Source organism: Artemia franciscana, chromosome 6 (genome assembly GCF_032884065.1).
Source record: "Artemia franciscana chromosome 6, ASM3288406v1, whole genome shotgun sequence".
Taxonomy (NCBI): domain Eukaryota; kingdom Metazoa; phylum Arthropoda; class Branchiopoda; order Anostraca; family Artemiidae; genus Artemia; species Artemia franciscana.
This window is the reverse complement of record NC_088868.1, coordinates 1,999,689-2,014,819: the sequence shown is the minus strand read 5'-3', so window position 1 is coordinate 2,014,819 and position 15,131 is coordinate 1,999,689. Positions and strand designations below refer to the sequence as shown.

The 15,131-nt window shown below is 34.9% G+C and overlaps 1 protein-coding gene across 1 annotated transcript in view; it reads left to right on the top strand.

The window, feature by feature from the left end:
* LOC136027900 (transient receptor potential cation channel subfamily A member 1-like) overlaps positions 1-15,131 on the top strand; it is a 175,412-nt gene that overhangs the window by 39,463 nt on the left and 120,818 nt on the right. Inside the window, exons 4-5 of the mRNA XM_065705331.1 lie at positions 2,027-2,183; positions 14,554-14,644. Coding sequence (XP_065561403.1) covers positions 2,027-2,183; positions 14,554-14,644 — 248 coding nt within the window. The remainder of the gene's footprint in view (positions 1-2,026; positions 2,184-14,553; positions 14,645-15,131) is intronic.

Below are 15,131 nucleotides of genomic sequence, written 5' to 3'. Positions count from 1 at the left end.
TGAATACTTTGGATGTGAAGGAATATTTGTTTTTTGAGGAAGAATTAACGAAAATACTGGATGGATAAAAAAAATAATAATAAGGCTCCATTTACTGTTATTGTGGTAAATGAGTTTCTTAAATATGGTGGGTCTTAGGTTAGAAATAAATTACTGAAGATTACGAATATGATTTTTGAAAAAGGGGAAGTTCCCAACGATTTTAGGGAAAACATTAATTTTAAGCACTGTATAAGAAAGGTGATAAGAGTGAGTGTGGTAATTTATTGGGACATCTGTCTGATCTCTGTAGGTAGCAAATTATATAGTAATATGATACATTTTAGACTAAGAGATGCTGTAGATAAAGTTCTAAGGGAAGACCAGAGCGGTTTTAGTAAATGTGGAGGATGTGTTGACCAAATTGTCACTCTTAGGGTAATCACTGAGAAGTGTCAAGGTTATCGAACACCTTTAGTCCTCTGTTTTATAGATTACGACCAATCGTCCAATTTTATTGGTAGAAGAGCTTTAGCAAAGGTCTTATCCTTGTATGGTATACCAAACAAACGCATTAAAGTGATTACTGCTATGTACGAGAATAACACTGCTGCGGTGAAGGTAGGAAATGAGGCTAGCAGCTGGTTTTGTATTAAGCCAGGAGTTTAGCAGAGTTGTATTCTATCCCCCTTTATGTGTATTCTAACCCCCTTTATATGTACCCTCATTTCCTCATTGCACTTCCTGGCTGTGTGACCTTGAGACGGAGATCAACACCGCCAGTTCAGACGTTAAGGGTCTAGTGCCCCATCTTTTACCTTTTTTTATATGGATAATTTTGATGGACTTTGATGATGTTTTGTAATTTCAATGTGCTAGAAAATGCTAGAAAAATTTTTGTTGAGAAGACTAAGTCACAAAGGCCAAGAATAACTGAAGATGAAAGGCTGACGTTCGGTAATGAAAAGATAGATCAGGTGGACAGCTTCGCTTACATTGGTATTATTATCAGTAAAGACGGTGGGAGCAGTGAAGATGTTACAAGTAGAATAGCAAAGGCTCAGGGTGTTTTTTCACAGCTAAAGATTAATTTTAAAGAATAGGAAGAAAATTTGCAAACCAAGGTTATAATTTTGGAAGGAACATTGATAACAGTGGTCAAATATGGCTGTAAAACATGGGTGCTCCGAAAAGCAGAAGAAGATTTGCTAGATATTTTCCAGAAAATTTGCCCAAGAATTGTTCTGGGTACCTGGCTGACTGAACGTATTTCAAACGGTAGGGAGTACGAAAAATGTCGTTCCCTTCAAGTTTTTATTTCACTTTTTAGTTGCCATGGATATTTTGTTTTTCTTTATGTTTTGTAAATACTTACAAAACATGAAAAATAATCCAAAAGATATTTTGGGGTTCAACACATCATTTGAGCTATTTTTAGCTTGTTTTAAGTTTTAAGTTTAAGTTGCTCTTTGTTTTCCATAGAATAACTTTATTTTTGTGTAGTTGTATACGATAAGAAATTTTAAGGGCTGAATATTTACTAGTAAAATTTGATACCAAAATGAATAAAAAAAATGGAAGCAATAATAGATAATAAAACATTTAAAAATAAATTTTGATTTAAAATCGAGGAACACAAGAAAAACTAATTGAATGAAAACTATATAATAACACCAAAGAAACTTTTATAGTCAACATTTGCTTTACACTAATTTCAGATCGTTTTTAATGCTGAGTTCGTTCTTTACTTTTCATGGAATTTTTTGCTATTGTTTCATAACGTAACATAAGAATAATAGAAGATGGATGATTAACATATTTAACACTAAAATGATTGCATAAAAAAAAAATACAAAATTGTACAAAAAGAAAGAATATATTAAAAATTCCAAAGTAAAAAAAGTATAAAATTATGCCAAAAAAGGTACTAGCTAATTACTCATAAGTTTTGAATTTGTCAGTTTTTGAATTACTAGTAATTACATCAGTCAAGTCATTAGAAGATAATGCACTGCTGAATTTTAGCAAAGTCTTTTAATTATTTTAGGCCGCTGAGCTTGGACTTGTCCAGGAGGTAGAAAAGCTTCTTTTCAAAAAACCAGACAGGGCCCGACTCACGAATTTTCAAGGACGAACAGTACTTCATTCAGCTGCAGCTAAAAATCGGGTAGATGTTATTAAGATACTGATGCAGTTTTCTGCTGGTAAGTATATCGTAGGATAAGTCTTGAGCTTACGTCGGGTAACATCGGGTAGATGCTATTAAGCTACTTATGCAGTTTTTTAATGGTAAATTTATCTTAGCGTAAGTGTTGCCTCTATGTTGGGTAACATCGAGTAGATCCTATTAAGATACTTATGTAGTTTTCTGCTGGTGAGCATATCGTAGGATAAGTGTCAGGTTCATGTCGATAACATCGGATAGATGTTATTAAGTTATTTAAGCAGTTTTCTGCTGATAAGTATTCTGCGGAATAAGTGTACTGACAAAATTGAGATGTAGTATTTGTGACAATCATTGTCTTTAATTAAGAAAAAGTTAGGACAAAGATGGTTTTTCGGTACCCAGGTCAGGCCTCTTTAGGTGTAAGGCCAGACTTTCTAATAGCTTATATACGGAGCCTAAAGGAACTAAATATCAGAGATACAGATATCAGTGACCCGATTCAAGACTTTACCAAAAAAGAGCGAACAACAGGAGAATCACAAGAAACTTAGTGGTGAAACTGATTCCGTCTCAAACTAACTAAAATAAAAATAATATATAAAAATGTAAGAAATTAAGGAGAAAATTGCAATAACCTTCTGTCCTTGGTGAGGTTAGAAAGCTCCTCTTTTAGCTTTCCAGATTTATATCTGAAAAAAATGCAAAAGGCAAAACGGAAATAGGAATATTTTTGCCATAATTTCTTCATGGATTCTTTTTGTAGATATATAAGAAAATATTCATCCGTTTCCGTGTTCTCTGATATATCCCTCCCTCCAAGTAATTGTTTTACCATTTAGGCATTATACTCCCTAGAATTGAGGCTCCATGAAATTAGGGTCAAATATGAATTTGAAAGTACACCAATTTCCATCACATTATAAGGAACAGCATCATAGCTTAAACGAGCAAATATACTCCAAACCGAGGGGTTTACTTTTAGTATTACAATACATGATTTCAGAGCATTAGCAGCAAAAAATAAAGGGTTCTGGTGGGATCAATAATTGCTAATATAGCTTAGTATCTGTACATTGAGTCAACAAATTTGTACATAATTCATATATTATATGTGTAATATGTGACTTTAATAATAAGTGTTGCTCAATTAAATATTTTATACACCCCTGTACACAGGGTGTCAATTGCGTCATTACCTGTTAAAAATTGCCACGCAAGAAAACAAGAAAACTGAATAATTTGATTATTCAGAAGGAAGAAAAACGGGAGAATATCTTTCTAATTCTCAACACCCTCAAAGGACAAAACATCTAGAATCTTCAAAATAGGATACTGTCTTCTAATATTGCCCTCAACACCCTCAAAGGACAAAACATCTAGAATGTTTATATTCTTACCGCATGTCCACCGCTGGCACCAAAATTTACCACACAGCCCTGCTCACTCATGGTTTATCTTTAGCGGGCTACAGGTTCTACGAGTACTGGACCTCCAAATATTTGAGCTGCTGCGGTTCTAAAGTAACTATCAGTATGGTTTGGTACAAGTGCCCTATCTGTAGGTAGTAAGTGTCACAGTATTTCTTCTAAGGAGTCACAAACCCGTGGCTGTTATTACTAGTTCACTGGATTAGGGATACCAAAGAATTCTCCGTATGATAAAGAAAAATAGTTTAGTTAAATTGCATCTTTAATTGTGAAAGCTGTAATCCCTCAGCTCCCTCTCTCTCTCTAATTCTCACCTCACTAAAAAAACCCAAAGTTCGAAACTAGAATTGGGGAGAGAATGATCTGGTTTTAACGACCGCTGCTCTTATTCTACAAATTGGCCATGACCCTTGGGTCGCACTCTCCAAAACTGCATCTTCTCTCGTGACAGATGCCTCAAATGATGAAGGACTCTTTACCTATTCCTAGTCAGAAGATACATCAAAACTCAACTAAAACAAGAGTTCGAATAATGCATATATCAAAGAGTAACATCCGACATGGTCGCTCAAGCTTTGACCAATAGCAATCAAGGCATATGAATTGTACTATGAATTAAACTACAAAATTAACCCTTGGCTTTTTCAAGCTAATTTTGTCAAACAGCTCGTGGAAACGAACTACAGTGAGGAGCGACCCGGCTCAATAGTAAACGAAACTCTAAAAAACGGAATTTTGATACTAATAGATGCACCGAAAGAATCAGATTTTTATGCTGATTTAAATATATAAGTGTCATTAATTAGTCGTTTACTATTTTATAAAGTAGAATTGAGAGAAAGAGTTAAACTTTGGCGTAAAGAGGGAACAGCCCCTTTTATACGCGGAGTAATTTCTGTTCGTTTTAAGTTTTAATGTCGCTCCTTCCTTTCAGCTAAAAACTTGTTTTTAATTTGATTTCGTGCATGATTCACCATTAGCCTAGATTTTCCAGAAGCATGGTAATTAGAAGATTTTTTTTTAAGGACGCCTCTTAATCTCTTAAACCAAAGAAAATGTTAACATGGCGAAAGAAATTTAATGAATACATGGGGCCAGGTTTGGAGCAACCAATTTAAAGAGGAAATCATACTAAGCTTACGAAAAGGGTATTTATCTAATAATTAGGGCCACAGCACCTGACAGCCTTCACCTAAGATAAATAACCCCCACCACGCCACATTAATCAGAAAGTCCAAGCTACAAATACAAAATATTGACTTCAAAATCATCAACTTTAATAGTCTTCCCGTCATGCTTCTTTGGCCAATTTTCACAGCAGCCACCAAACAGCTTGGCTACAGATTTTACTGCCATGACATCAACTTGGCCAAGGATCCATTGATATTCAACGTGTCTGTAGAACGACAGAAACGATTGTTTGACTGCTTGTCTCAGCCAGGTTTTGGATCTTTAGTGAGGGGAGCCACAAAAGTATTGGAAAATAATCGTGTTAATACAGTGACGAGGTTCTTGGGCCCAGATTGAAAGGAATTATGTCTCGGCCAGCTCACCAGTAGAATGGGCAAATAAAAAAGGACAACAATCATAGAAGTCCTGAATCATCACTTATCAGAGCCTAGTAGCACGATTAAATCTGGAATTTTTTTGACCTCACCAATATGTATTTCAGAGAAGTGAAAATAGGGCTTTTCTGTATGGGAAGATACTAAGTTTCAGGAGGGACTGGCTCAATTAGCCTGTTAACCTCCAACGATGAAAAAAAAATCTACATTTGAATTAACGCAAGACTTGCCCATGACACAACTTAAAATTGGTCATGGCAATAGACAGAAAGGTTCGCTTTAATGATTGAAGCAAAGAAGAATGGGGTAAGGATGTGAGTGAACCTCTCAATGGAGGAATCCTATGAAGAACAAGTGTCGATGCCAAAAGAAGTTTGAAATTAGATATAAGGCTCAAGAATGTTTGGAGGGTAAAAATATTGATACCAATGCAGTTTAAGAAGGGAACGAGGCTACATAGTTAAGACTTTGGAGGAATACGTTATGACTGGTAACGGAAGAGATTATGTTCCAGGGACCCAAGATTGGAAAGGCCCTGCCTCGGTATACAGTTCACATCTGGCTTAACAGTTGTTTGTTGAGAGAACTGGCTATCATTCATGACTTCCGGAATGACTTCCACCCCAACGGCTAATTTCACATCTCCCGCTCAACGACGGAATTCAAGCTAACCCCCACCATTATAGAAGTTGAATTTAGGAATAATAGATCCTCGGTGTATCCAAAGTCTCCTCCTGCGAGAACATTCACTGCAGGAAAAGGCGCTACACCTACTTTTATTGGGTGTATACTACTACTTAGAACCTTTAAATCGTCCTCTGCTATTTTTATTCTCACTCATGCTAAAAGGCATGACTTTTTATTTTCATAATAACATGCTGTTGCAACGCTTCCCTGTGATTTACCTCTGTCCTATTAATTAGGAGAGTTCGCACACAAGTTTGGGCACCGCAAGAATCAATTGTCATTTCAACTAATTTTCCATGCAGTTTTTTATATGTTTTGCATGGTTCCGAAAGCTCATCTATTTTTCCGTTATTGTGGGCCATAGCTCCAGCTATTATCTTATGGATTTTCTGACCATATCTTTCGGGTACTTTCAAGTAATTGGCTTTGGAGTATCCTATTTTATAAGATCATTTGAATTTAAAGCTGGAATATCAACCATTTTGTTTTTTAGGCTGGGCGGCTTGGCCTTCCCATTTCGCCAATGGGTCACTACACCAACTCTCCTTGTGAGCGAACTTTCATGTTGGTCTGCATTATAATTTTTAGTTTAATTTGTCTCACTCTCAAACCAACTTTTTTCTTTAGTAAACGCAACCTTAAAAACTATTTCTGACCGATTTTGTTCACCTGTTTTAACGACCTCCTTATCAGTTTGTATTTTTTATAATGAGCTCCTTTCCATTTTTAAAAGTGACCCCTTCCACCTCACTAGCCGAGTTAAATTAATAGATAGTTTTCTTGATTCCAAACTGCTGCTCCATATATAAGCCGGTCTCTTTGAATCCATAAATCGCACTTTTTCCTGCCCAACTGGTATCTTCGTTCAAAAATGTAATAAGAACTTAACAGAGTAAGAAAATAAGCCCCATATTTGTCAGTCACACCATGCCAACAAGAATCTCGACACGCAATATACTATTGAGATTTATCTGCTATACGAGATTAAGCTAAAATAGCAAAATGAATCTCTTTGCTGAATTAGCAAATCTTAATATAATTTTTCCAAAAAAACTCTGATTACCGTGGGTCATCCAGGAGTCAGTACTCCAATGGTGAATCCAAAATAGATCACCTGAAATAAATCTTCAAAACATGGAATTTATCTGATATTTATCTACTATACGAGATTAAGCTAAAATGGTAAATTGAATCTATTTGCTGAACTTAGGAAATCTCAATATGATTCTCCCCCCAAAAAACTCTGATTATTGTGAGTCATCCAGGAGTCAGTACGCGGATGGAGAATCCAAAATAAATCACCTGAAGTAAATCATCAAAACATGGAATTTATCTGAGATTTAACTGCTATACAAGATTAAGCTAAAATTTCAAATTGAATCTATTTTCTGAGTGAGGAAATCTCAATAGAATTTTCCCCAAAAAACTCTGATTACCGTGGGTCATCCAGGCGTCAGTACTCCAATGAAGAACCCAATATAAATCACCTGAAACAAATCTTCAAAACATGGAATTTATTTGAAATTTATCTGCTATACGAGATTAAGCTAAAATGGCAAATTGAATCTATTTGCTGAATTAGGAAATCTCAATATAATTTTCCAAAAAGCTCTGATTATCGTGGGTCATCCAGGAGTCAGTATTCCAATGGCAAATCCAATATAAATCATCTGAAATAGATCTTCAAAACAAGGAATTTGTCTGAGATTTATCTGCTATAAGAGATTAAGCTAAAATGGCAAAAAGAGATAAGCTAAAATAGCAAAATGAATGTATTTGCGGAATTAGGAAATCTTAATATAATTTTCCCCAAAACCTCTGATTACTGTGGGTCATCCAAGAGGCAGTACTCCAATGGCGAATCCAATGTATATAATCCGAAAAAATTCTTCAAAGGATGGAGTTCATCAGGGATTTATTTGTTATACGAGATTATGCTAAAATTGTAATTTGAATATATTTGCTGAATTAGAAAATATCAATATAATTTTCCAAAAAAAAATCTGATTACCCTGGCTCATCCAGGAGTCAGTACTCCAATGAAGAATCCAATATAAATCACTTGAAACAAATCTTCAAAACATAAAATGGCAAATTGAAATCCAATATAAACCTAATTCAGCAAATAGATTAAATTTGCCATTTTAGCTTAATCTCTTATAGCAGATTAATCCCAGATGAACTCCATCGTTTGAAGACTTTTTCACGGGTTGTTTATATTGGATTTGACATTTGAGTATTGGCTTCTGGATGACCCAGAGTAATCAGAGTTTTTTGGGAAAAATTATATTAAGATTTGCTAATTCAGCAAATATATTCAATTTGCCATTTTAGCTTAATCTCTTATAGCAGATAAGTCTCAGATAAATTCCACGTTTTGAAGATTTATTTCAGGTGATTTAAGCTATTGGAGTCAGTGCTCTAATGGCAAACTCAATATAATTGACCTGAAATAAAACTTCGAAACATGGAGTTACAAATGGAACAAACACGTGGATATTACAGTGATGATTAACTGTATTAAAAATCACACTAGGAAATAATCCCGCGTCATATGCCTAATATTCACTCTTTTTACCGTTTACTCCACATACTAATTCTACTAATTTGCTAAAATACAAATTCTACACGGAAGAATAAACGAAAAAAGACAGCTTTCTCACACCTTCCATACAAAACATGGACAAATTCTGGCTAATTTGACGTAACAAGAGAATCTTATAATCTACGCTACTGAAGATGATATTCAATAGTCCGCTAAATGCATTCGAAAGAAAATCCAAGCCTTGAATTTCTTTTGTGCTTTCCTACAACCCCATAATGTTTACTCTAATACGGAGAATTTCCACTCCTGTAATTTTGATTTACACATAAACTAAGTTCCTTATATAGTTTAACTTTATTTCCTTTTTATTCCGGTCATGCATTCTTTTAAACCTTTGAATTTTCAGCGATCTTCAACTAAATAATTATCCGTAATGCGGCAAGCTCCATAGTGTACCGTATAAAAATTTAACGAAAAAGTATTTAAACTAGGCTATATCCGATAAAATCTCTACTGTGCTGTTTAGACAGATTGTGACTATGCCACAAATCCAAAACCAAAATCATTTTTAAGTTTGTGCAATTGTTTAGTAGATTTATTTAGGCTACTTCTTATAAGCTAGCACAAACCCAAATCTTCAGTAAATGCTAGTTCGGTAGCTTTCACCAGTGTTACATATCCCTCTAATGCCACTAGTATTCGTACCAAAGGGCCACAGCTGGCACCAGTATTTGACCACACGGCCATAGTCAATGGCCTACAAGTACGGCTGCTGCAAGTGGACCGTATGTAGGGAGTAAGTGCCACAGTATTTGACCCCCGGTCTCACAGATCTGTGGTTGTTAGTGCTAAAGTTTATTTTTCGTAACTTCCGAAAAATATTAATTTTTAAGGTTTTGGTTGTACATCAATTTACTGAATTCTGGGTTTATCTGAAATCTGGGCTTATCTGGGTTTTTCCTCTGATAGAAAGTATGAAATTTCTGTCTAAATGTTTTGAAAAATGTTCCGTATTCTGTACTCTCTAAAATGTTTTCAGGAAAGTACTGGTCAAACTTTCAAGTATAGGGTGGTGGGTAGAGAGAGTGGGTGCCTCCCTTAATGTAAAGGATGATATCTCATTGTTTAGTTGCAATTTGTCTTTTGCTTTCGTTGGAGAAAAAATTTGTTTATTTAATTTTATTTTCGAAGAGCTTGGCAATGGGGTTACAATTTCTGTGTATTTCCAAGAGCTTAGACCTTTGCTTCAAAATTTTAATACATTCACACCCCCTCCCTAAAAAAAACAATTATTGTAAAGTGCCTAAATATTTAGTCTTGTTCAGTTTTGGGCTGTTTTTATTTCAGTTAAGATTTTCAGTATTTCTAAACACATATTTCCGTTCATTGTCACAGATTTACGTCCGTTTTTTCTCGGAAAAAACCCTCATACTAGAAGCTATTCAAATAAGTGCAACTAAGCGGCTAATATCCCTCTGTTGCTATATACTCTCTCTCTAGAACAGTAAATCACCTGGAGACGAGAAGTGAATGGCTAGAGATTAAGAATTATCCAAGGGTCATACAAAAATAAGATGAAAGACGAAAAAAAGTTGATATTGAACTTGTTATTGAAGGAGTGACACTTTGGACTGAGCGAACACTAACAGAGAATGAAAAATATGATAGTTGACAGGAACAATATGTTCTGGTCAAAGGGAGTAAAAGAGTTAAACTAGTTGTTCATGTTTTTTGCTGTGATTGTAGTTTCATCGGTACACTCAGTTTGTACCGATTATACTGCATAATTTCTGTAATAGGATAATCGATATTAGCGGTAGGTTCTCATACAGATTGTGAATAAGAAAGACACTTTAAAATGAAGCATGTAGAACATATTAAAAAAAAAGTCAGAACTTTCTGCGAGCAAAAAGAGAGTGAGGTTGAGAGTAAGGTTGGGGTGGGTAGAAGCATGTGCGGTGGTTTTTGGTCTCAGGTGGCTTGGTGCTATAGTGAGCCATTATTAGTGGTATCCCTACCTTGCACCAGCTGCAATATCTCGCAGCTGGAAATGAATAGTCTTAATTATAAAGACATAAAATGGTAAACTTAGTTTAAGATATTTCTTGTTAAAATAAGTAATAAATATTTAATAGTTCCATTATTACTATCTAACTTCCGCAACGTAGAGCGATGACAATGATCACAAAATGAAGTAAACTTTTCTACTAAAAAAAGTATTAGAGGTAAAAGTTCAATTAACAATAAATTTTAACTAACCTCTGCTGTATTTAGTTTTAAAAAGAAAAGTAGGTGTTTTTCTAATAAAATGGGCTACAATTTATTCTTTACTAGCTTGCGTCTGGATGCCGCAGCCATGAAAATGTTTTCTGATGTTTCTTAAGTAAAAAAAAATGTTATTTTTGAATCATACTCAGCTTTTTCGAAAACCACACTTTTCGTGTCTGTTATGACCTAAGTCCTAATGAGGACTACTCTATGTTGGAAATGTCTCTGCTAATTTTTTTTTGTTTTTATAAATTAATATATATGTAATAGCTCCATTATTATCATGTAACTTCCGCAACGAAGAGCGAAGAAGCTGATTATTATTATCTAACTTCCGTAACGTAGAGCAATGACGCTTATAAAAACATTAAATAAATTTCTCTACTAAAAAAAATCTTAGAGTTAAAAGTTCATTTCACTATAAATCTTAGTGAACCTCTGCTGTATTTGTCTTTAAAATTAAAAGTTAGTGTTTTCATTTTATTATCGGTACTATCATTTTACTATCATTACCTTACTTTTATTATCGTTTACTATCATTTTGATTTTATATTCAAAAGTAGGGCTAGATTTCATTCTATACTAGGTTGCGTCAGGACGCCGCAGCCATGGGAACATTTTCTGTTGTTTCTTAAGTCAAAGAATGTTATTTGTGAATGTTACTCAGCTTTTTCGAAAACCACGTTTTTATATGTCTGTTATGACTTAGGTCCAAATGAGGACTACTCTATTTCGGAAATGTCTCTACTTAGATTTTTTTGTTTCAATCAAGTGAAACCTATCTCTGATTTGAGAAGTCTTACAAGAAGAAAAAGACTGGCTCACAAAATGACCATATTCTGAAATGCCCTTAGACGTTCTTACTTAGGGTTAGAATATATCCAGATTAAGAAAAAGGGTCAGAAATGAGAAAGCCAAGATTCAATTTTGTAGTTTTTCCGTTTTTGGGATGTTGTTGGGTCAAAGGGACAACAATTTACAAAAACAAAGGAAAAAGTGGCGATTCTTCCTAAAATGGGTCCTGAAAGAGGGAAAGAACTTTCTTTTCCGAGTGTTGCAGTCCCCAGACCACGTAGAACAGAAAGTTCTAGTTTGGGGACGGACCCCTCTCAAATGGGTTGTTGTCTGTGTTATGGTGATCAAACACTTTGGAGGTATTAGATGGGATATAGATGGACCAGAAACTCTACTTATCACTGAGTAGTTTCAAACTTGCAGCCGTTAGTCCCTGGGCTGAGAGAAACCCGTTAAGAAAATACATAGTTTTAGGGGAGCGGGCACCCGTAAAAAAGGGTTCGATAGGGGCCAAAGCTTTTTTACTCAAACACAAGGGCCGTTGAATTTGAATGAGAAGAAGATTTTAAAGACTTTAGCATAAAGAGCAAGGGTTGATAAAGTGGGCGCCCCCCTTATGCAATAATCATTAATTTGAGCCTATATACATACAAAAATGTACTTAGAGTAGTATGGAAAAAGGAATATACATCATAAAAACAGTTATCATCGCAAACACAAAAAAATACCCTAAAATTGACTTTCAAACGATTAATACAACCCAACTGCAAATCTATGACTGACTCAGATCGCTGTCTGAATCTGCCTTCTAAAACATCCATCTTAACACAAATATCAAAACTCTGTAACGTTTGGAGATATAAATTTTACGAGACCAAATAGGAACATTAAGAAAATACTTATAAAAATTTGAAAAAGAAAGATCAAATTTGTTGACATTCTGACGTGGTAAAAAACTTCCATAATGGTACCAGAAAAAATACATGGGGAGCCAAAACGAGTTACTAAACGGACCAAGCGTTTTTTTTTTAACTTTAATGATCATCAGTCTGGTTTTCGTGCGGAATGCGCATGCAGTTTTTGTGTCTATTTTGGAGAGGTATGAGATCATGAAAATACCTTTATGGGTCTGTGCAATAGATGTTTCTAAAGTATTTGATTCGATCCCACCCTCCCAAGCTTTTTTAGCACTTGAAAGTAACCTTTTGCTTTAGAAAAAAGTCCATAGGACTTCTCTTTCATTCTCGTCACTTCTCTTCTCGTCAGCCTCCTTCTCAATACATTTATTGTTAGTGACCTTGTTGCTTGAACCGATGTCCCAAATTCAAGTCCAAGGTACTTGAGAGACGCAGTGGCGAAAATTGAATCTGGGTCAACCTGAATTTTTGAATCGGGAGGGTGATGATAACCAAAAACGAAAAATTCAGTTTTCGCAGTTGCGACTGACATCCCGATGTCAGACAACCCGGCATAAAGGCTGTTCATAAAACGATTGCAAATTATCAAACAGCAGAAGAATGTCGTCTTCGTCCGAAAAGGTGCTTGTGTTAATGGATGGTTCGATAAGACAAAGCGGTATTCTGCGTGTTACGCAGCAGGTGGCATTGTTAAATATTGCAGGACTTAACACTGAGTCCTGTTTTGCTCCGCGACACACAGAAATTCGGCTGCTATAGAGATTTTTGACGCGGTGTCGTATAAAAGAGTTTTGATACCATTGCCACAGGTAAGCACAAATGAATGTGTTTACCTCAACTCCTCAAAAGTTCGTGCCGAATTCGCCAGCATTATTTTAAAGACGATCATAAATTAAAGAAAAAAAGTTTTTTTCAACCGAAAGTAAGGAGCAACATTAAAACTTAAAACGAATAGAAATTATGACTTATATGAGGGGGTTCATCCCCTCGTCAATACCTCGCTCTTTACGCTAAAGTTCTTCTGTACTTTCAAAAGAGCTATTTATTCTAATTAAACGGTCTTTGTGATTCATTCTTAAAGAATATGAACAAAACTCGGACTTTAGCGCAAAGAGCGAGGTATTGACGAGGGGGTGAACCCCCTCATATACGTAATACTTCAGGGGTTGTTCTTACAAAATTGGAGCAAAATTCGAACTTTAGCGTAAAGAGCAAGGTAGTGACGAGGGAACAAACCCCTCGTATACGTAATAATCCTGTTGGCTTTAAGTTTTAATGTTGTTCCCTACTTTCAGTTGGAAATACTTGTCTTGTTTTATTTTGTCACTTAAAATCAGTTATCTGTCTATAGAATCCAGTATCCAAGCTCAGAACCAAACTTCTTTTTAAACTTAGGACTCAAAATTAGGCTCCTCGCCAGGGGGTATAAATGTCTTGGTTAAGAAGCTTAATGCTTTAACGAGCTTATAAAAATCCAACTCAAGCCAAATATTATAACTCTGAATTAATACTTTCCGAATGTATTTATTTATTTCTTATATTATTGGTATTCGTTTATTTAAATAGCTATCGTAGCACTAAAAAATAAACAATAAGTAATGCTATTTTTACAATATCTAAAAGAATAGAAAATGAGATTAAAAAAGAAAAAAAAATTGTTTGTTAAATACGCTTACAAAATATGGCACGAAGGAGTTTACGAATCTGTTCATACGTTACTTAAAGGGTCTTAGTCTATTGTTAACCCTAGCAATTCTGCTGATCTCTGCAGATGATGGAAACATAGATCTGTTTTTTTCGTTTGCTTATATATTTTTCACAAACTATATTATTAATTCATGTCTTCGAGCAAATAATGTAGGCAACTTTGAGAGTTCACCAGTACTTTCATAGTTGCTGAGGATGGGGCCAAGTATTATTTTAATAGCACATTTTTGGACAACTTCTAAGTCGTTTCGACATGTAAGCAGTGTTTTGAGTTTGAAGACAACAGTATATGTTATCTCTATGTGTTATATGATATTTCTTTTTAATTTCTGTTCATTTTGGGTTTTAATTTTTAATTGATAGGAATACTTTGAATTTTTTTATACTCCCTACAACTTGGTGTATGTTAATGTTGAAATTCATTTTTGTTTCATGTCTCCTTAATTGTCTCAAATAGTTGAACTCTATTCAGATAATGATAATTAATCAACTCTAGGTTTGGACGCTCAAGACCAACAAGGGAATACCCCTCTTCATAGTGCAGTTGAAAGTGAAGCTCTTGAATCAATCGACTTTCTAATAAACAGGTAAGTCAAACCTCTTGTTGTTTTTCGGCTTAAGGTCTTAAGTTTAAAATGTGAAAATTTTCTTTCTAATAAAACATCGGGTTTTAGGCATCTGCTGTATCATAATTTCAAAAACCGCGATGCTCCTTGACCTCATAATCTCAGTGTTATCCTTAATACTCACTCGTATGTGGTGAAAAAGAAACTGCTGAAAAGTCGTTGGAGAGTCAATCTACCAGTGATAGACAAAGCAGTGAACATACTTTCTTATTTCCATCCTTTCCTCTGCTTTCGCCATTTAGCCAAAACAGTCGACCAGTTAAAAGGCATTAGCTCGTAATATGAATTGTGCAGAGGAAATGAAAAAAAAAAAAAAATGAGTCTACAGGTTAAAAGCACTTGTTTTAAAAAGAATGGTTTCAGCCACGCCTCCTGGGTAACATAAAGCAACATTGGCATTAAAGATTTAAAGATCCCAGTTATAAAAGTATCTGCTTTTGGACAAAGA